The 15,482-nt window shown below is 41.1% G+C and overlaps 1 protein-coding gene across 1 annotated transcript in view; it reads left to right on the top strand.

Moving 5' to 3' along the window:
* The first annotated feature begins 332 nt into the window (after positions 1-332).
* LOC133360698 (zinc finger protein 814-like) overlaps positions 333-15,482 on the top strand; it is a 42,395-nt gene continuing 27,245 nt past the window's right edge. Inside the window, exons 1-3 of the mRNA XM_061579487.1 lie at positions 333-350; positions 5,424-6,033; positions 14,980-15,090. Of these exons, the coding sequence (XP_061435471.1) occupies positions 333-350; positions 5,424-6,033; positions 14,980-15,090 (739 nt within the window). The remainder of the gene's footprint in view (positions 351-5,423; positions 6,034-14,979; positions 15,091-15,482) is intronic.

Here is a 15,482-nt window from a genome sequence, read left to right as displayed (position 1 = left end):
TCATTCTTTTGGAAAAGGTTTCAGTTTGTTTTAACAACTTAACGCCTGTTTTGTTGCCAGAGAAGGGGAAACTTATTCTCATTTTGGTACTGGCAAAGGAGATCCCATGATGGAGGGGGGGGGGGGGGGGTTAAGCGCGGTGGGACTATGCACAGCGTGCGGTGCAGGCTCCTGTTGAGAGAGTGAGTGTCAGCCAGCTAGGGTTAAGTTGGGGGCATGATACTCTGGGACACGTGACCGGATGAAACTGGAGGGGGGCCACCGGTGGAGGGGGCCAATGGGTGGTAACGTGGTCCAAGAAGAACTCGAGCTTTAGGTCAAGGGCAAGAGAGATGGAGAAGGTGGGCAGGGTGAGAGGCGGAGCCAGCTCAGCCCGATTTATAAGGGGGGCCCTGTGAGGGGCTCAGGGTTCTTACTGTTGGAGAGGCAGGAGATCCACGTCAAGCTTGAAGCCTCAAGCCACACGGTCTGGGACCCAGATTCTGGTCCGGACGGGGATAGTGGAACCGTGTCTAGTTCTGCCATAGCGTGGTTAGTTGGGTGGTCACCACCCGAGAGTGTGTTAATAGCCTGGAGTATGTTGTGCTAAAAGTTTAATAAAACGTGTTGCTCCCAAGACCATGTCTGCGACTCCGTTGAACTCGCTACACATTTAAGAACATTTGACAAGGAACCTCCTATTTAACAAACATCTTCCCAAAACATCTAGTGCCTCCTGAATATCCTAGTCACTGATGATACTGCATAAAATAAAACTTTTACTTCCATAATCTTACCTATAAACGTATTTTTTATCTGTCTGTCTGTGCACACTTATCCTTGCAACACTTTTAACTGACAAACTATTGGGCTTACATTTCAACAAAGTACACAGCCTCCAGATGAAAACGCGCTATTTGTTTTTGCTCTTGGTCAAATGTAAACTAATAAAATCGCACATTTTCACAATTTATTATGACGCTGATCGCGGCGCCCAAGCACGCATCTCCTCATGCGCAGAAACGCTGACTCGCGGTTTCCTCTAACAACGCAAAACGAGCTTGCTGAGCGGCGACGAGAGCGAGGTTTTCCTTCGCGTAAAAAAGACGAAAATGTAAAAAATCAAGCACTATCACTGCTGCACAACCACTCTGTTCAGGTAAATCCTGAACAGTGTGATTTCCTCTTCTCCCCGCACCCAAGGGGGGCAGTTACTACACCTGGTGCCATGGGTTTTTACCCGAGGGGCCCCTAGTGGGGATGTCCCACGGTTTCACAGTGCCAGGAGATTGGCCGACCCCCCCCCCTCCCCCCCAGGCCAAATTGCGTTGCGGCACCTGTACATTGTCTTAAAATTCTAGATTTGAAGCTTTCGTGACTGCAAGGATTCATATTCTTGAGAATGATTTTATTAATTTAATTTTATTATGTTTTATTTTTATTATTTTATTACTTCCCTTCTACGTGGTGACTTTACCGAAAGAACCAAGAAGATGAATCCCTGCAGTCACGAAAGCTTTAAATCGAAATATGGCTTAAAATTGTCTGCGGTTAGCAATGAGACACTCACAGCACGGGGAAGGGGTCAGGGTGGGACATTTTACGCGGACAGCGCAGACGATACGAGGAGTTGGGAGGGAAATTCCTGGACCCACTGCAGATTGTGTATTCCGCGGGACAAGCCACCCCATCAAACCGGTTGAGTTCAGGGTGGGGAGGACGGGGGGCGTAGACAATGGATCGAGGCGTAATGGGAAAGCAAATGTTTGTTATCTGATGTTGTTGTTGTTGTCTGATGTTGTCTGATGTCTGATGTTGTTGTCTGATGTTGTCTGATGTTGTTGTTGTCTGTTGTTGTTGTCTGATGTTGTTGTTGTTGTCTGATGTTGTTATTGTCTGATGTTATTGTCTGATGTTGTTATTGTCTGATGTTGTCTGATGTTGTTGTTGTCTGTTGTTGTTGTCTGATGTTGTTGTCTGTTGTTGTTATTGTCTGATGTTATTGTCTGATGTTATTGTCTGATGTTGTTGTCTGATGTTGTTGTTGTCTGTTGTTGTTGTTGTTTGTTGTTGTGTTGTTATTGTCTGTTGTTGTTGTCTGTTGTTATTGTCTGATGTTGTTGTTGTCTGTTGTTATTGTCTGATGTTGTTGTTGTCTGTTGTTATTGTCTGATGTTGTTGTCTGATGTTGTTATTGTCTGTTGTTGTTGTCTGTTGTTATTGTCTGTTGTTGTTGTCTGATGTTATTGTCTGTTGTTATTGTCTGTTGTGTCTGATGTTGTTGTCTGTTGTGTCTGATGTTGTTGTCTGATGTTGTTGTTGTCTGCTGTTGTCTGATGTTATTGTCTGATGTTGTTGTCTGATGTCGTTGTCTAATGTTGATGTTGTTATTATCTGATGTTATTATCTGATGTTGTTGTCTGATGTCTGATGTTGTTGTCTGTCTGATGTTGTTGTTGTCTGATGTTGTTGTCTGATGTTGTTGTCTGATGTCGTTGTCTAATGTTGATGTTGTTATTATCTGATGTTGTTGTCTGATGTCTGATGTTGTCTGATGTCGTTGTCTGATGTTGTTGTCTGATGTTGTCTGATGTTATTGTCTGATGTCGTTGTCTGATGTTGTTGTCTGATGTTATTGTCTGATGTTGTCTGATGTTATTGTCTGATGTTGTTGTCTGATGTTGTTATTGTCTGATGTCTGATGTTGTCTGATGTCGTTGTCTGATGTTGTTGTTGTCTGATGTTGTTGTCTGATGTCGTTGTCTGATGTTGATGTTGTTGTCTGATGTTGTTGTCTGATGTTATTGTCTGATGTTGTTATTATCTGATGTTGTTGTCTGATGTTGTTGTTGTCTGATGTTGTTGTCTGATGTCGTTGTCTGTTGTCTGATGTTGTTGTCTGATGTTGTTGTCTGATGTTGTTGTCTGTTGTCTGATGTTGTCTGATGTTGTCTGATGTTGTTGTCTGATGTTGTTGTTGTCTGATGTTGTTGTTGTCTGATGTTGTTGTTGTCTGATGTTGTTGTTGTCTGATGTTGTTGTTGTCTGATGTTGTTGTTGTCTGATGTTGTTGTTGTCTGATGTTGTTGTTGTCTGATGTTGTTGTTGTCTGAAGTTGTTGTCTGATGTTGTCTGATGTTGTCTGATGTTGTTGTCTGATGTCGTTGTCTGATGTTGATGTTGTTATTATCTGATGTTGTCTGATGTTGTTGTTTGATGTTGTTGTCTGATGTCGTTGTCTGATGTTGATGTTGTTATTATCTGATGTTGTTGTCTGATGTTTTTGTTTGATGTTGTTGTCTGATGTCGTTGTCTGATGTTGATGTTGTTATTATCTGATGTTGTTGTCTGATGTTGTTGTTTGATGTTGTTGTCTGATGTCGTTGTCTGATATCGTTGTCTGATGTCGTTGTTGTCTGATGTCGTTGTCTGATGTTGATGTTGTTGTCTGATGTTGTTGTCTGATGTTGTTGTCTGTTGTTGTTGTTGTCTGATGTTGTTATTGTCTGATGTCTGATGTTGTTGTCTGATGTTGTTATTGTCTGATGTTGTCTGATGTTGTTGTTGTCTGATGTCGTTGTCTGATGTTGTTGTTGTCTGATGTTGTTGTCTGTTGTTGTTATTGTCTGATGTTGTCTGATGTTATTGTCTGATGTTGTTGTCTGATGTTGTTGTTGTCTGTTGTTGATGTTGTTGTCTGATGTTGTTGTGTTGTTATTGTCTGTTGTTGTTGTCTGTTGTTATTGTCTGATGTTGTTGTCTGATGTTGTTGTTGTCTGTTGTTATTGTCTGTTGTTGTTGTCTGATGTTGTTGTCTGATGTTGTTATTGTCTGTTGTTGTCTGTTGTTATTGTCTGTTGTTGTCTGATGTTGTTATTGTCTGTTGTTGTTGTCTGTTGTTATTGTCTGATGTTGTTGTCTGATGTTGTTATTGTCTGTTGTTGTTGTCTGATGTTGTTATTGTCTGTTGTTGTTGTCTGTTGTTGTTGTCTGTTGTTATTGTCTGTTGTTGTTGTCTGTTGTTATTGTCTGTTGTTGTTGTCTGATGTTGTTATTGTCTGTTGTTGTTGTCTGTTGTTATTGTCTGTTGTTGTTGTCTGTTGTTATTGTCTGATGTTGTTGTCTGTTGTTATTGTCTGTTGTTGTCTGCTGTTGTTATTGTCTGATGTTGTTATTGTCTGATGTTGTTGTCTGATGTTGTCTGATGTTATTGTCTGATGTCGTTGTCTAATGTTGATGTTGTTATTATCTGATGTTATTATCTGATGTTGTTGTCTGATGTCTGATGTTGTTGTCTGTCTGATGTTGTTGTCTGTTGTTGTCGTTATCTGATGTTGTTGTTGTCTGATGTTGTTGTTGTCTGATGTTGTTGTCTGATGTTGTTGTCTGATGTCGTTGTCTAATGTTGATGTTATTATCTGATGTTGTTTTCTGATGTCTGATGTTGTCTGATGTCGTTGTCTGATGTTGTTGTCTGATGTCGTTGTCTGATGTTATTGTCTGATGTTGTCTGATGTTATTGTCTGATGTTGTTGTCTGATGTTGTTATTGTCTGATGTCTGATGTTGTCTGATGTCGTTGTCTGATGTTGTTGTTGTCTGATGTTGTTGTCTGATGTCGTTGTCTGATGTTGATGTTGTTGTCTGATGTTGTTGTCTGATGTTGTTATTATCTGATGTTGTTATTATCTAATGTTATTATCTGATGTTGTTGTCTGATGTTGTTGTTGTCTGATGTTGTTGTCTGATGTTGATGTTGTTGTCTGATGTTGTTGTCTGTTGTTGTTGTCTGATGTTGTTGTCTGATGTTGTTGTCTGTTGTTGTTGTTGTTGTCTGATGTTGTTATTGTCTGATGTCTGATGTTGTTGTCTGATGTTGTCTGATGTTGTTGTCTGATGTCGTTGTCTGATGTTGATGTTGTTATTATCTGATGTTGTTGTCTGATGTTGTTGTTTGATGTTGTTGTCTGATGTCGTTGTCTGATGTTGTTGTCTGATGTCGTTGTCTGATATCGTTGTCTGATGTCGTTGTTGTTGTCTGATGTCGTTGTTGTCTGATGTCGTTGTCTGATGTTGATGTTGTTGTCTGATGTTGTTGTCTGTTGTTGTTGTTGTCTGATGTTGTTATTGTCTGATGTTGTTGTCTGATGTTGTTATTGTCTGATGTTGTCTGATGTTGTTGTCTGATGTCGTTGTCTGATGTTGATGTTGTTATTATCTGATGTTGTTGTCTGATGTCTGATGTTGTCTGATGTTGGTATCTGTTGTTGTTGTCTGATGTTGTTGTTTGATATTGTTGTCTGATGTCGTTGTTGTTGTCTGATGTTTTCGTTGTCTGATGTCGTTGTTGTTGTCTAATGTTGTTGTTGTCTGATGTCGTTGTCGTCTGATGTTGTTGTTGTCTGTGCGTGTGAACGTTAAGTGAAAGTGCATTGCCGCTCGTAGCGGATTGTGACCAGAGACGCTGTTCGCCGCGGTCTCCAAGTCTCGAATCGGCGCTCGGCGCTGTTCGCCGCGGTCCCCAAGTCTCGAATCGGCGCTCGGCGCTGTTCGCCGCGGTCCCCAAGTCTCGAATCGGCGCTGGGCGCTGTTCGCCGCGGTCTCCAAGTCTCGAATCGGCGCTCGGCGCTGTTCGCCGCGGTCTCCAAGTCTCGAATCGGCGCTCGGCGCTGTTCGCCGCGGTCCCCAAGTCTCGAATCGGCGCTGGGCGCTGTTCGCCGCGGTCTCCAAGTCTCGAATCGGCGCTCGGCGCTGTTCGCCGCGGTCCCCAAGTCTCGAATCGGCGCTCGGCGCTGTTCGCCGCGGTCCCCAAGTCTCGAATCGGCGCTCGGCGCTGTTCGCCGCGGTCCCCAAGTCTCGAATCGGCGCTGGGCGCTGTTCGCCGCGGTCCCCAAGTCTCGAATTGGCGCTCGGCGCTGTTCGCCGCGGTCCCCAAGTCTCGAATCGGCGCTCGGCGCTGTTCGCCGCGGTCCCCAAGTCTCGAATCGGCGCTCGCGGCGGTTCCGCTGCCTCCGAGCGCCAAGGGAGACGCGGGACACGGCGGGCAACAGATACAGTGAGGACACTCCGACTACAATACACTTTAATATACAGTACTACTAATATACCACTCATATACCACTCATATACTACTAATATACTACTAATATACTATAGTATACTACTAATATACTATAGTATACTACTAAGATACTACTAATATACTACAATATACAGTACTACTAATATACTATAATATACTACTAATATACTACTAATATACCACTAGTACACTACTAATATACTATTAATATACTATAATACACCACTAAGATACTACTAATATACTATAATATACTACTAGTACACATCTAATATACGACTATAATATACTACTATAATATACTACTAATACACTATAATATACCACTAATATACCACTAATATACTACTAATATACTACTAGTACACTACTATTATATATATTATAATATATTACTCATATACTATAATACACCACTAATATACTACTATAATATACTACTATAATATACTACTATAATATACTATAATATACTACTATAATACACTACTAATATACTACTATAATATACTACTAATATACTAGTACACTACTATAATATACTATAATACACTAGTAATATACTGCTATAATATACTATAATATATTACTATAATACACTACTAATATACTACTATAATATACTACTAGTACACTACTATAATATACTATAATACACTACTAATATACTACTAAAATATACATAATATACTACTATAATACGCTACTAATATACTACTAATATACTATAATATACTAATATACTACTATAATACACTACTAATATGCTACTATACTATAATATACTACTATAATACACCACTAATATACTACTAATATACTACTAATATACTATAATCTACTACTAATATACTACTATAGTATATTACCATAATATACTACTAATATACTACTATAATATACTTCTAATATATACTACTAATATACTATAATACACTACTATAGTATACTACTATAATATACTACTATAATATACTACTCATATACTACTAAGATACTATAATTTACTACTAAGATACTACTATAATATACTACTAATATACTACTATAATATACTAATATACTATCATATACTATAATATACTACTACTATACTATACTACTAGTACACTACTACTATAATATACTATAATATACTACTAAAATACTATAATATACTACTAAGATACTGTAATATACTACTATAATATACTACTAATATACTACTAGTACACTACTACTATAATATACAACTAATATACTACTAAGATATTACTAATATACTACTACTATACTAATACACTAATAGTACACTACTAGTACATTACTACTATTACAACTACTATGCTACTAGTACACTACTACTATTACAACTACTATAATATACTACTACTATACTACTAGTACACTACTAGTACACTACTACACTATACTACACTACTACTATGCTGGCACACTACTACACTATGACTATACTACACTACTATTATACTGGTATTCTACTACACTATACTACACTACTACTATGCTGGTACACTACTACACTATGACTATACTACACTACTATTATACTGGTATTCTACTACACTATACTACACTACTACTATGCTGGCACACTACTACACTATGACTATACTACACTACTATTATACTGGTATTCTACTACACTATACTACACTACTACTATGCTGGTACACTACTACACTATGACCATACTACACTATTATTATACTGGTATTCTACTACACTATACTACACTACTACTATGCTGGTACACTACTACACTATGACTATACTACACTACTATTATACTGGTATTCTACTACACTATACTACACTACTACTATGCTGGTACACTACTACACTATGACTATACTACACTACTATTATACTGGTATTCTACTACACTATACTACACTACTACTATGCTGGTACACTACTACACTATGACTATACTACACTACTACTATACTGGTATTCTACTACACTATACTACACTACTACTATGCTGGTACACTACTACACTATGACTATACTACACTACTATTATACTGGTATTCTACTACACTATACTACACTACTACTATGCTGGTACACTACTACACTATGACTATACTACACTACTACTATGCTGGTACACTACTACACTATACTACACTACTACTATGCTGGTACACTACTACACTATACTATACTACTACTATACTGGTATTCTACTACACTATACTACACTACTACTATGCTGGTACACTACTACACTATGACTATACTACACTACTATTATACTGGTATTCTACTACACTATACTACACTACTACTATGCTGGTACACTACTACACTATGACTATACTACACTACTATTATACTGGTATTCTACTACACTATACTACACTACTACTATGCTGGTACACTACTACACTATGACTATACTACACTACTATTATACTGCTATTCTACTACACTATACTACACTACTACTATGCTGGTACACTACTACACTATGACTATACTACACTACTACTATACTGGTATTCTACTACACTATACTACACTACTACTATGCTGGTACACTACTACACTATGACTATACTACACTACTACTATACTGGTATTCTACTACACTATACTACACTACTACTATGCTGGTACACTACTACACTATGACTATACTACACTACTATTATACTGGTATGCTACTACACTATACTACACTACTACTATGCTGGTACACTACTACACTATGACTATACTACACTACTATTATACTGGTATTCTACTACACTATACTACACTACTACTATGCTGGTACACTACTACACTATGACTATACTACACTACTACTATACTGGTATTCTACTACACTATACTACACTACTACTATGCTGGTACACTACTACACTATGACTATACTACACTACTATTATACTGGTATTCTACTACACTATACTACACTACTACTATGCTGGTACACTACTACACTATGACTATACTACACTACTACTATGCTGGTACACTACTACACTATACTACACTACTGCTATGCTGGTACACTACTACACTATACTATACTACTACTATACTGGTATTCTACTACACTATACTACACTACTACTATGCTGGTACACTACTACACTATACTATACTACTACTATGCTGGTATTCTACTTCTGGGATCCCTTGTAGTCGAGGTGTTCTAGTAGGCGTTGTCCTCTATGTTTGTAAATCTCAGCAGATATCTTGTCTAGCAACCTAGCTTTGTTCACTTTCATCTACTTGATAGCTTCAGCCACTTCAAGCATCTTTGGGTTTCCAGCTAAGTCCTTAGTGGTATGGTAGAGTGTTGCGGAATCTCACTGAATATAGAAGCATCTATAACGGCATTGCAGTTGTAAAGACGACTGCTGAAGTGTTCCTGCCAGCGGGAGAAGATTGCATTTTTGTCTTTGAAGATGTCCGTCCTATCTTTATACCGGAGTGGTTCAAGGCCCTGTTTTGATGGTCCATATGTAGTGGATTAAACCGAGTCGCAGACGTATTTCTTAGACGCAACACATTTATTACAACAACACGTAATACATAAAGGGGTAGCTGCCCCTTTACCAGACAACAGCCTAGGGTGGTGAGCCACCCGGCTAAACTACACTAACACACTGGGTGTTAGCTACAACGGACCGGACCTCAGCTCGGGTCCAGGTCCACGTGTTGAAGACTCTTCTTCGACGTAGAATGTAGATTTTCAGATGATGGTAGCAACGTTAAACCCCGGTGCCTGTGGGGACCCTGCTTATATGCTCCCGGGTCATGGCCGGCCCCGCCCTTGGCCACGCCCACCTTTGAGAGAGTCCGAGCTTTCTCTCGACCCTTCCTCCTTCCCGTAGGATCATTCCCCCCCTGCCCATGACCACCGCCGAGCCCCCACCTGGGGCCCCATGTAGAGCCGGCATTGCTCGGTGACATTCACGATGTTGCTACATATGTGATGTCCACGATGTGAGTACATTGCACGCCGTGCCCCTCTAGGGCCGGTACAATACAGTGCCATCCGTGATGTCACTACACATATAATACTTTGGTTGCTTTCAAAAATTCACGTGAGTTATTGGAATCTACAAAATGTATTTCTATTTCGTTGTTCTTGAACCAGTTGTTCTTCAGTTTCGGATTTTAGTTTGTATTTTCTGTCCTTGTATGTGATTTCCCCCCCTAATATGCTTGTTTTTTCTGTCTAGACTGTTTGTGTTTGTTGCCAGGCAATGAATGCTTTCCGTTTCTTGTCAATGAGGCCTGTGATTTCCTGGTGGTTGTCATCAAACCTGTCAAAGTTTTTCTTTCTTGTGTAGCCAATGGTGATTCACAGCTGGTTATTACTGCCATCTTCAATTGTGTCCAGTACTCATTAACATTTCCTGAAGCCTGGTTGGTGCTAAGTTTTCGAGCTAGTTCTTTGAGTCAGGCCTTTACTTCTGGGACTTGTAGTCTGTTTACATTGAGTCTTTTCCTCTGTAGCTTTGGTTGAGCTCTTTCTCATAGGCTCCTAAGAGCTCTTTTAGACCACGTGACCGCCCAGCGACCCCCGTCCACCGGTGCCCCCCCTCCAATATGATCCGGTCACGTGTCAGCAGGTCAACCAGCGTATCATGCCCCAACGTAACCCTGGCTGGCTGACGCTCGCTCCCTCACCAGGAGCCCGCACCGCACACTGCTCGCGGTGCCTCCGCACTGACCAGCACTGACCGAAGCCCCGCTAGGGCTGGTACTACGCCCCGTAAGCGGGCTGCCCATAATGACAACACATTATCCGCCGTGGCTTCGTAAGCCCGGCACCACACAGTGACAATCACAGTCACTACACTACTGCTATGCTAGCATACAAGAAATACAGCGAGAAACATCACTACTAGTACACTACTATATTATACAAGAAATACAGCGAGGAACATCACTACTAATACATTACCATACTAATTTAGTGACACAGTTTGGAGGCACCTTTCTTTATTCTTGACACACAATGGGGACTATATGCACCCTACGTGGCTGCACACTATTATATATATGGACTAGCGGGAAGTACCCGGTGTTGCCCGGGTGAAAAATATATTTCAAAACTTATCTTAAAACATAACGTATACAGGGATTATCTGCATTGGGACTTTCACAAGGTGTTTGTGAGTTCTTTTGAACTGCAGTTAGCTTTCCAAGTTGTATTGGTGTTGAAAGTTAAGCATATTGGTTCAAAAGGGTTTGTGTGACTTCAAGTGATGACAAGAGACGTTATTGAGGTCCTGATGAGTGGGAAGGTGACTGTTTTCCTCGATTCTCAGGACTTCCCGGAGGGTTGCAGTGTTGTGGTGGATGTGTTGGGGAGAGATGTTCTGACAGCGCGGGCAGCCCAGGGTATTTGGATCGACTTGAGGGTTCCAGTGATGCAATGCATTGCACTGTTCAGTTGGACATCAACAAGTTGAGTTTGACTACTTCTGGTCAATACTGGTGCACAGTACTTGGCTACAGAGTACACAGGGGCCATTGTTGATGTCCGTAGCACTGAGGGTGCTGATGCTCCCCAGCTTGTGCTTGCTAGTTTTTGGACCAGTTTGATCATTGTTTTCGTCTTGGCAGCTACCTTCTATATGTGGCCGTGGAAGGTTAGCGTATTGTCTAACTTCAATCCGAGATAGGTTGGATTGGGATCGTGTTGCACAGTGTTACCACAGAAGGTCACTTTAAGAGTTTGCTTGGTGCTCCTATAATTATCAATATGAAATACATTGACGGTTTTGTGAAGATTTTGCTTGGGCCTCCATTTCTGGAAACATTCCCCCATGGTGTTTAGGTCTTCAAAGTGAATTCGATGTCATTGAAAGTGGATGCTTGTGTTGATCCAGTTGGTGGCATGTCGTTGACTCGCCACTCTTTCTACAGCCTGCTTATAGTGGTCCCAGTTAGCTTTGACTGGGTTCCACCTTGGTAATTGTTTTGACAGAATCACGGCGATTTTGATGCCCATGTGGGTGATGATGGGCCTATATTGACTTTTGGGGAAGCTTGGGAGAATGTTGTGGGATGCGTGAAGCATGCTCCCACTTTGATCTTTGGAAACAATAGTGAGGACTGGGTTGTACGCGCGTTGCCAGCGAGCAGAGTGGAAAGTTGCTTACTGCTTGGAATTGAAAACCAGGTGCAGATTTTTGGCGGACATCCATTTGATGAGGTCTTCACTGTTGGCCTGATATACTGCATAGCCCCACGTAGTATGGTGGCTGTTACAGTCACCAATGTATAGGTCTGGGATTGGTAAACTTGGGAGCGGTGGCTTTGGCGATTTTGAATGAAGGTCTTTGTACATGTTGATAATATGCAGTTCCCCTATCTTGATGCTGATGGTAGGCGGTTTCTTTTTCAGTTGGTGGGAAGGCATATAATTCTGTGTGGTGTTCTTCATGTACATGGCCAGGCCATATTTCTTGTGGTAATGGCTCGTCATGAGGTTGTATTCATGGATGTGGTAGCGACTGGCATGTAGGGCATCCATGACATGGGTTTTTTGGAGCGTCAGGACATTAATTTTACGAGTCCCTCAATATTCAGTTGGAGGACCTATCTGGCGCGTTGTTTGGCCCTGAAGAAGTCCGTTGGTGTGGCTTGTCTTGTTGCTCTGGAGACCGGAAGATCGATGTCCGGTTACCACATTGAAAGCATTCATCGTGATTTCTCATGTAACAAGAGTGTGCTGTGTGAAGGCTGCCATATTCCACTCTGGCACCTTAAGTGAGACACCTCCAAAAGCATCATCTCCATCTTCGACCTGAACAAAAAGCCACAAAAACATTCAGTGTCAACTTATTTATAACACCGCTAGCACATCCCTACCAGTTTCCCTAAACTGGCTGGTCACCTAAGACCACCGCCTTAAACAAACCAAAAAGAAACAAAATTTGATTAAACATTTTTCAGAAACTTTCAGGAACAATGTGAGAAAGCGATGCCCGCACATTTAAGTTATCTACGCAGGCCCTGACCCACTGCACTGTGGAGTGTCAGCTCTCGCACAAATCTCATGGATAGCAAAATCAAAATTGCACTCCTGTAACATCAGCGGTACCCTGAAGCCCGCTTCACTCCTGTGGCTTGCTATGCTGGCAAACATCACCCCAGACAGCATCTGACACAATGCCCGCTATGACCTGCGAATACCGCAGTCTTATGGACAACATTGCTCTGCCGCTGCAAACGGACTTAGAAGAACCCCCACGCCATAGGCTGAAATCCAGGAAACTTCTCTGGATGCGTGCCTTTTCTCTAGCAGCCAGAAAACAAAAATGGCACTTGCTGGAGATAAATGTGGATAGCTATGGATATGATAAACAAAAACCTCATTTGAAGACCCAACTGGAATTACCAGACGTATCCCACAAAACCTATGCTGAACCATGCTAAACCGTGGTTGAACGCAACATGGGAGATACGCATACACCTTCCACAGGTGGAAGATCAAAAAATTGCCGTACTGTGACTGTAGTGAAAGCCAAACCAACAAGCACATCACCGACCATTCCACCAAATATGCACATATTGGTGGTGCTGCTGCGATCCACACAGTGGCTAAATTAGCATTCAACTATAACGCATTTCAAAACTGTTGCTTTTCCATCCTACCATACTAAAGCAGAAGACTGCCAAACGACCCATCTGTGACCCTTATTGTTGACGTACCATCGCTTATAGTGATAGACTTTAAAGCATCCTCCTTTAGGTGTTGCTTGGTGAAGGTGGCAAGGCCATGTTTAGGTTAGTAGATGGCCACAAAAAGGGTGTCATTATTTTGTAACTTGCCATCCATCCGTATGCTGTCCTTCACACCCGTCTCCTGTTAGGCGACGACATCAATGTTTTTTCCCCTTAATTTTCTGGGTAAAAAGTCACATGAGGTTTTGAGAGTACTTCAATACTTAGATGGTACACCTGAAGTGAAGACCTTCTACGATCATTTTCATGGCCTTAACATTACATTGTTCCACTCTGATTTGCTTAGTTATGTTGTTTGCATGTTTTACCACAGGTATGTGTGGTTAATGCAGATTTGATGCTTTACAATGATGTCTATTTGGTGTTTTAACATCTTAACACCTTTATTATACCAGAAATGATAATGCCTTTTTTATTTCTTAATACTGGTGAAATGATACCATATATGTATAACTGCTTAGCCCTAGCTATTAATGCTTTGGCATCCTTGTACTGTTTGCCTTCTGGCGGCCTTTGGTCTAGCACTGGTGAGACAAAGCCATCAAAAGGTCTCTAGTATAGGCCAATCAGTTTCAAGCAAAATGCATGCATGATTAAAGCATACTTGTTTGCATGTTTTATGACAAGTATGTGTGATTAATGCATACTTTTAATGCCTTGCGATAGGTGTCTATGTGGTGTTTGAACATCTTATCACCTTGATTTTAAGCTTTCGTGACTGCAGGAATCCATACTCTTTGGTTCTTATTTTATTAAATCCTTTATATTAAGTTCGCTTGCTTGCTTAGGACCGTGCAAATCTTTCGGTCGTTTTTTAACCCACTTCCCGTGATCCAATCGAGCTGACATTTTCCACACAGACTCGTTGTGCGTGACAATGTTCGTGAAAATTTTTTTCCAAAATTTTACACTTTTTAGGACAAAAATATATTTAATTACCAATTGCTTAATGGTGCAATGCAATCATCTGACCCATAGGTGGCAGCCATCTCAAGCCAGAGGACGAGAGAACTCCAGCCGCCACGCATATAAAGGATTTATAGTGAAAAACTTTGTTTTTACGGGTTATACTTATACCTACGTGACTTTACCAAAAGAACCAAAGAGTATCTTATCACCTGTGTTTTTGCCAGAAAGGTGAAAGCCTATTCTTATTTTCATCAGGATGGCATTACATTTTCTGCCACACAGACATGGAGGCCGCAACATCGGGGGATGCACCCATCAAAGAAGAACGAGAGGAACGCGCAAGCGGGGCTGGGTGGCTTGCTGTGACCGTAAAGGGAGAGGACCCTGGAGCCGGTAAGTGTCAGGGAGTCTGAGCCGGTGAGTGAGTGAGGGAAGGTGTCTCAGAACTGATGAGTGAGTCCTCCGTGTGGGGTCTCTTAACTTGAGCTCAATCAGAGTGAATCCTGCATGTCAGGTGGCCAGGTTGAGTTGAGTTGAAGGTCTCAGTCCAGTCACCAATGAATGCATTAATTTATTTATTTTTGAACACCTCTATGACATTCTAGATTTGAAGCTTTCGTGACTGCAATGATTCATGCTCTTAGGTTTTTTCGGTACAGTCACAGCTAAATTTACTGTATCAAGTGAGGAAATATCCAAAAGACAAGCTCTTAAATACAAGTTAAGGGGGAGAGGGGCTTATCTGAATGTGGTAGCCAATGAATGGAACGTGTTGGGGGGGGGTG

This window comes from Lethenteron reissneri, chromosome 69, assembly GCF_015708825.2.
Source record: "Lethenteron reissneri isolate LAM-NWPU_2019-01 chromosome 69, ASM1570882v1, whole genome shotgun sequence".
In the NCBI taxonomy this organism is placed as follows: domain Eukaryota; kingdom Metazoa; phylum Chordata; class Hyperoartia; order Petromyzontiformes; family Petromyzontidae; genus Lethenteron; species Lethenteron reissneri.
This window is presented reverse-complemented; position numbering and strand designations above follow the sequence as displayed.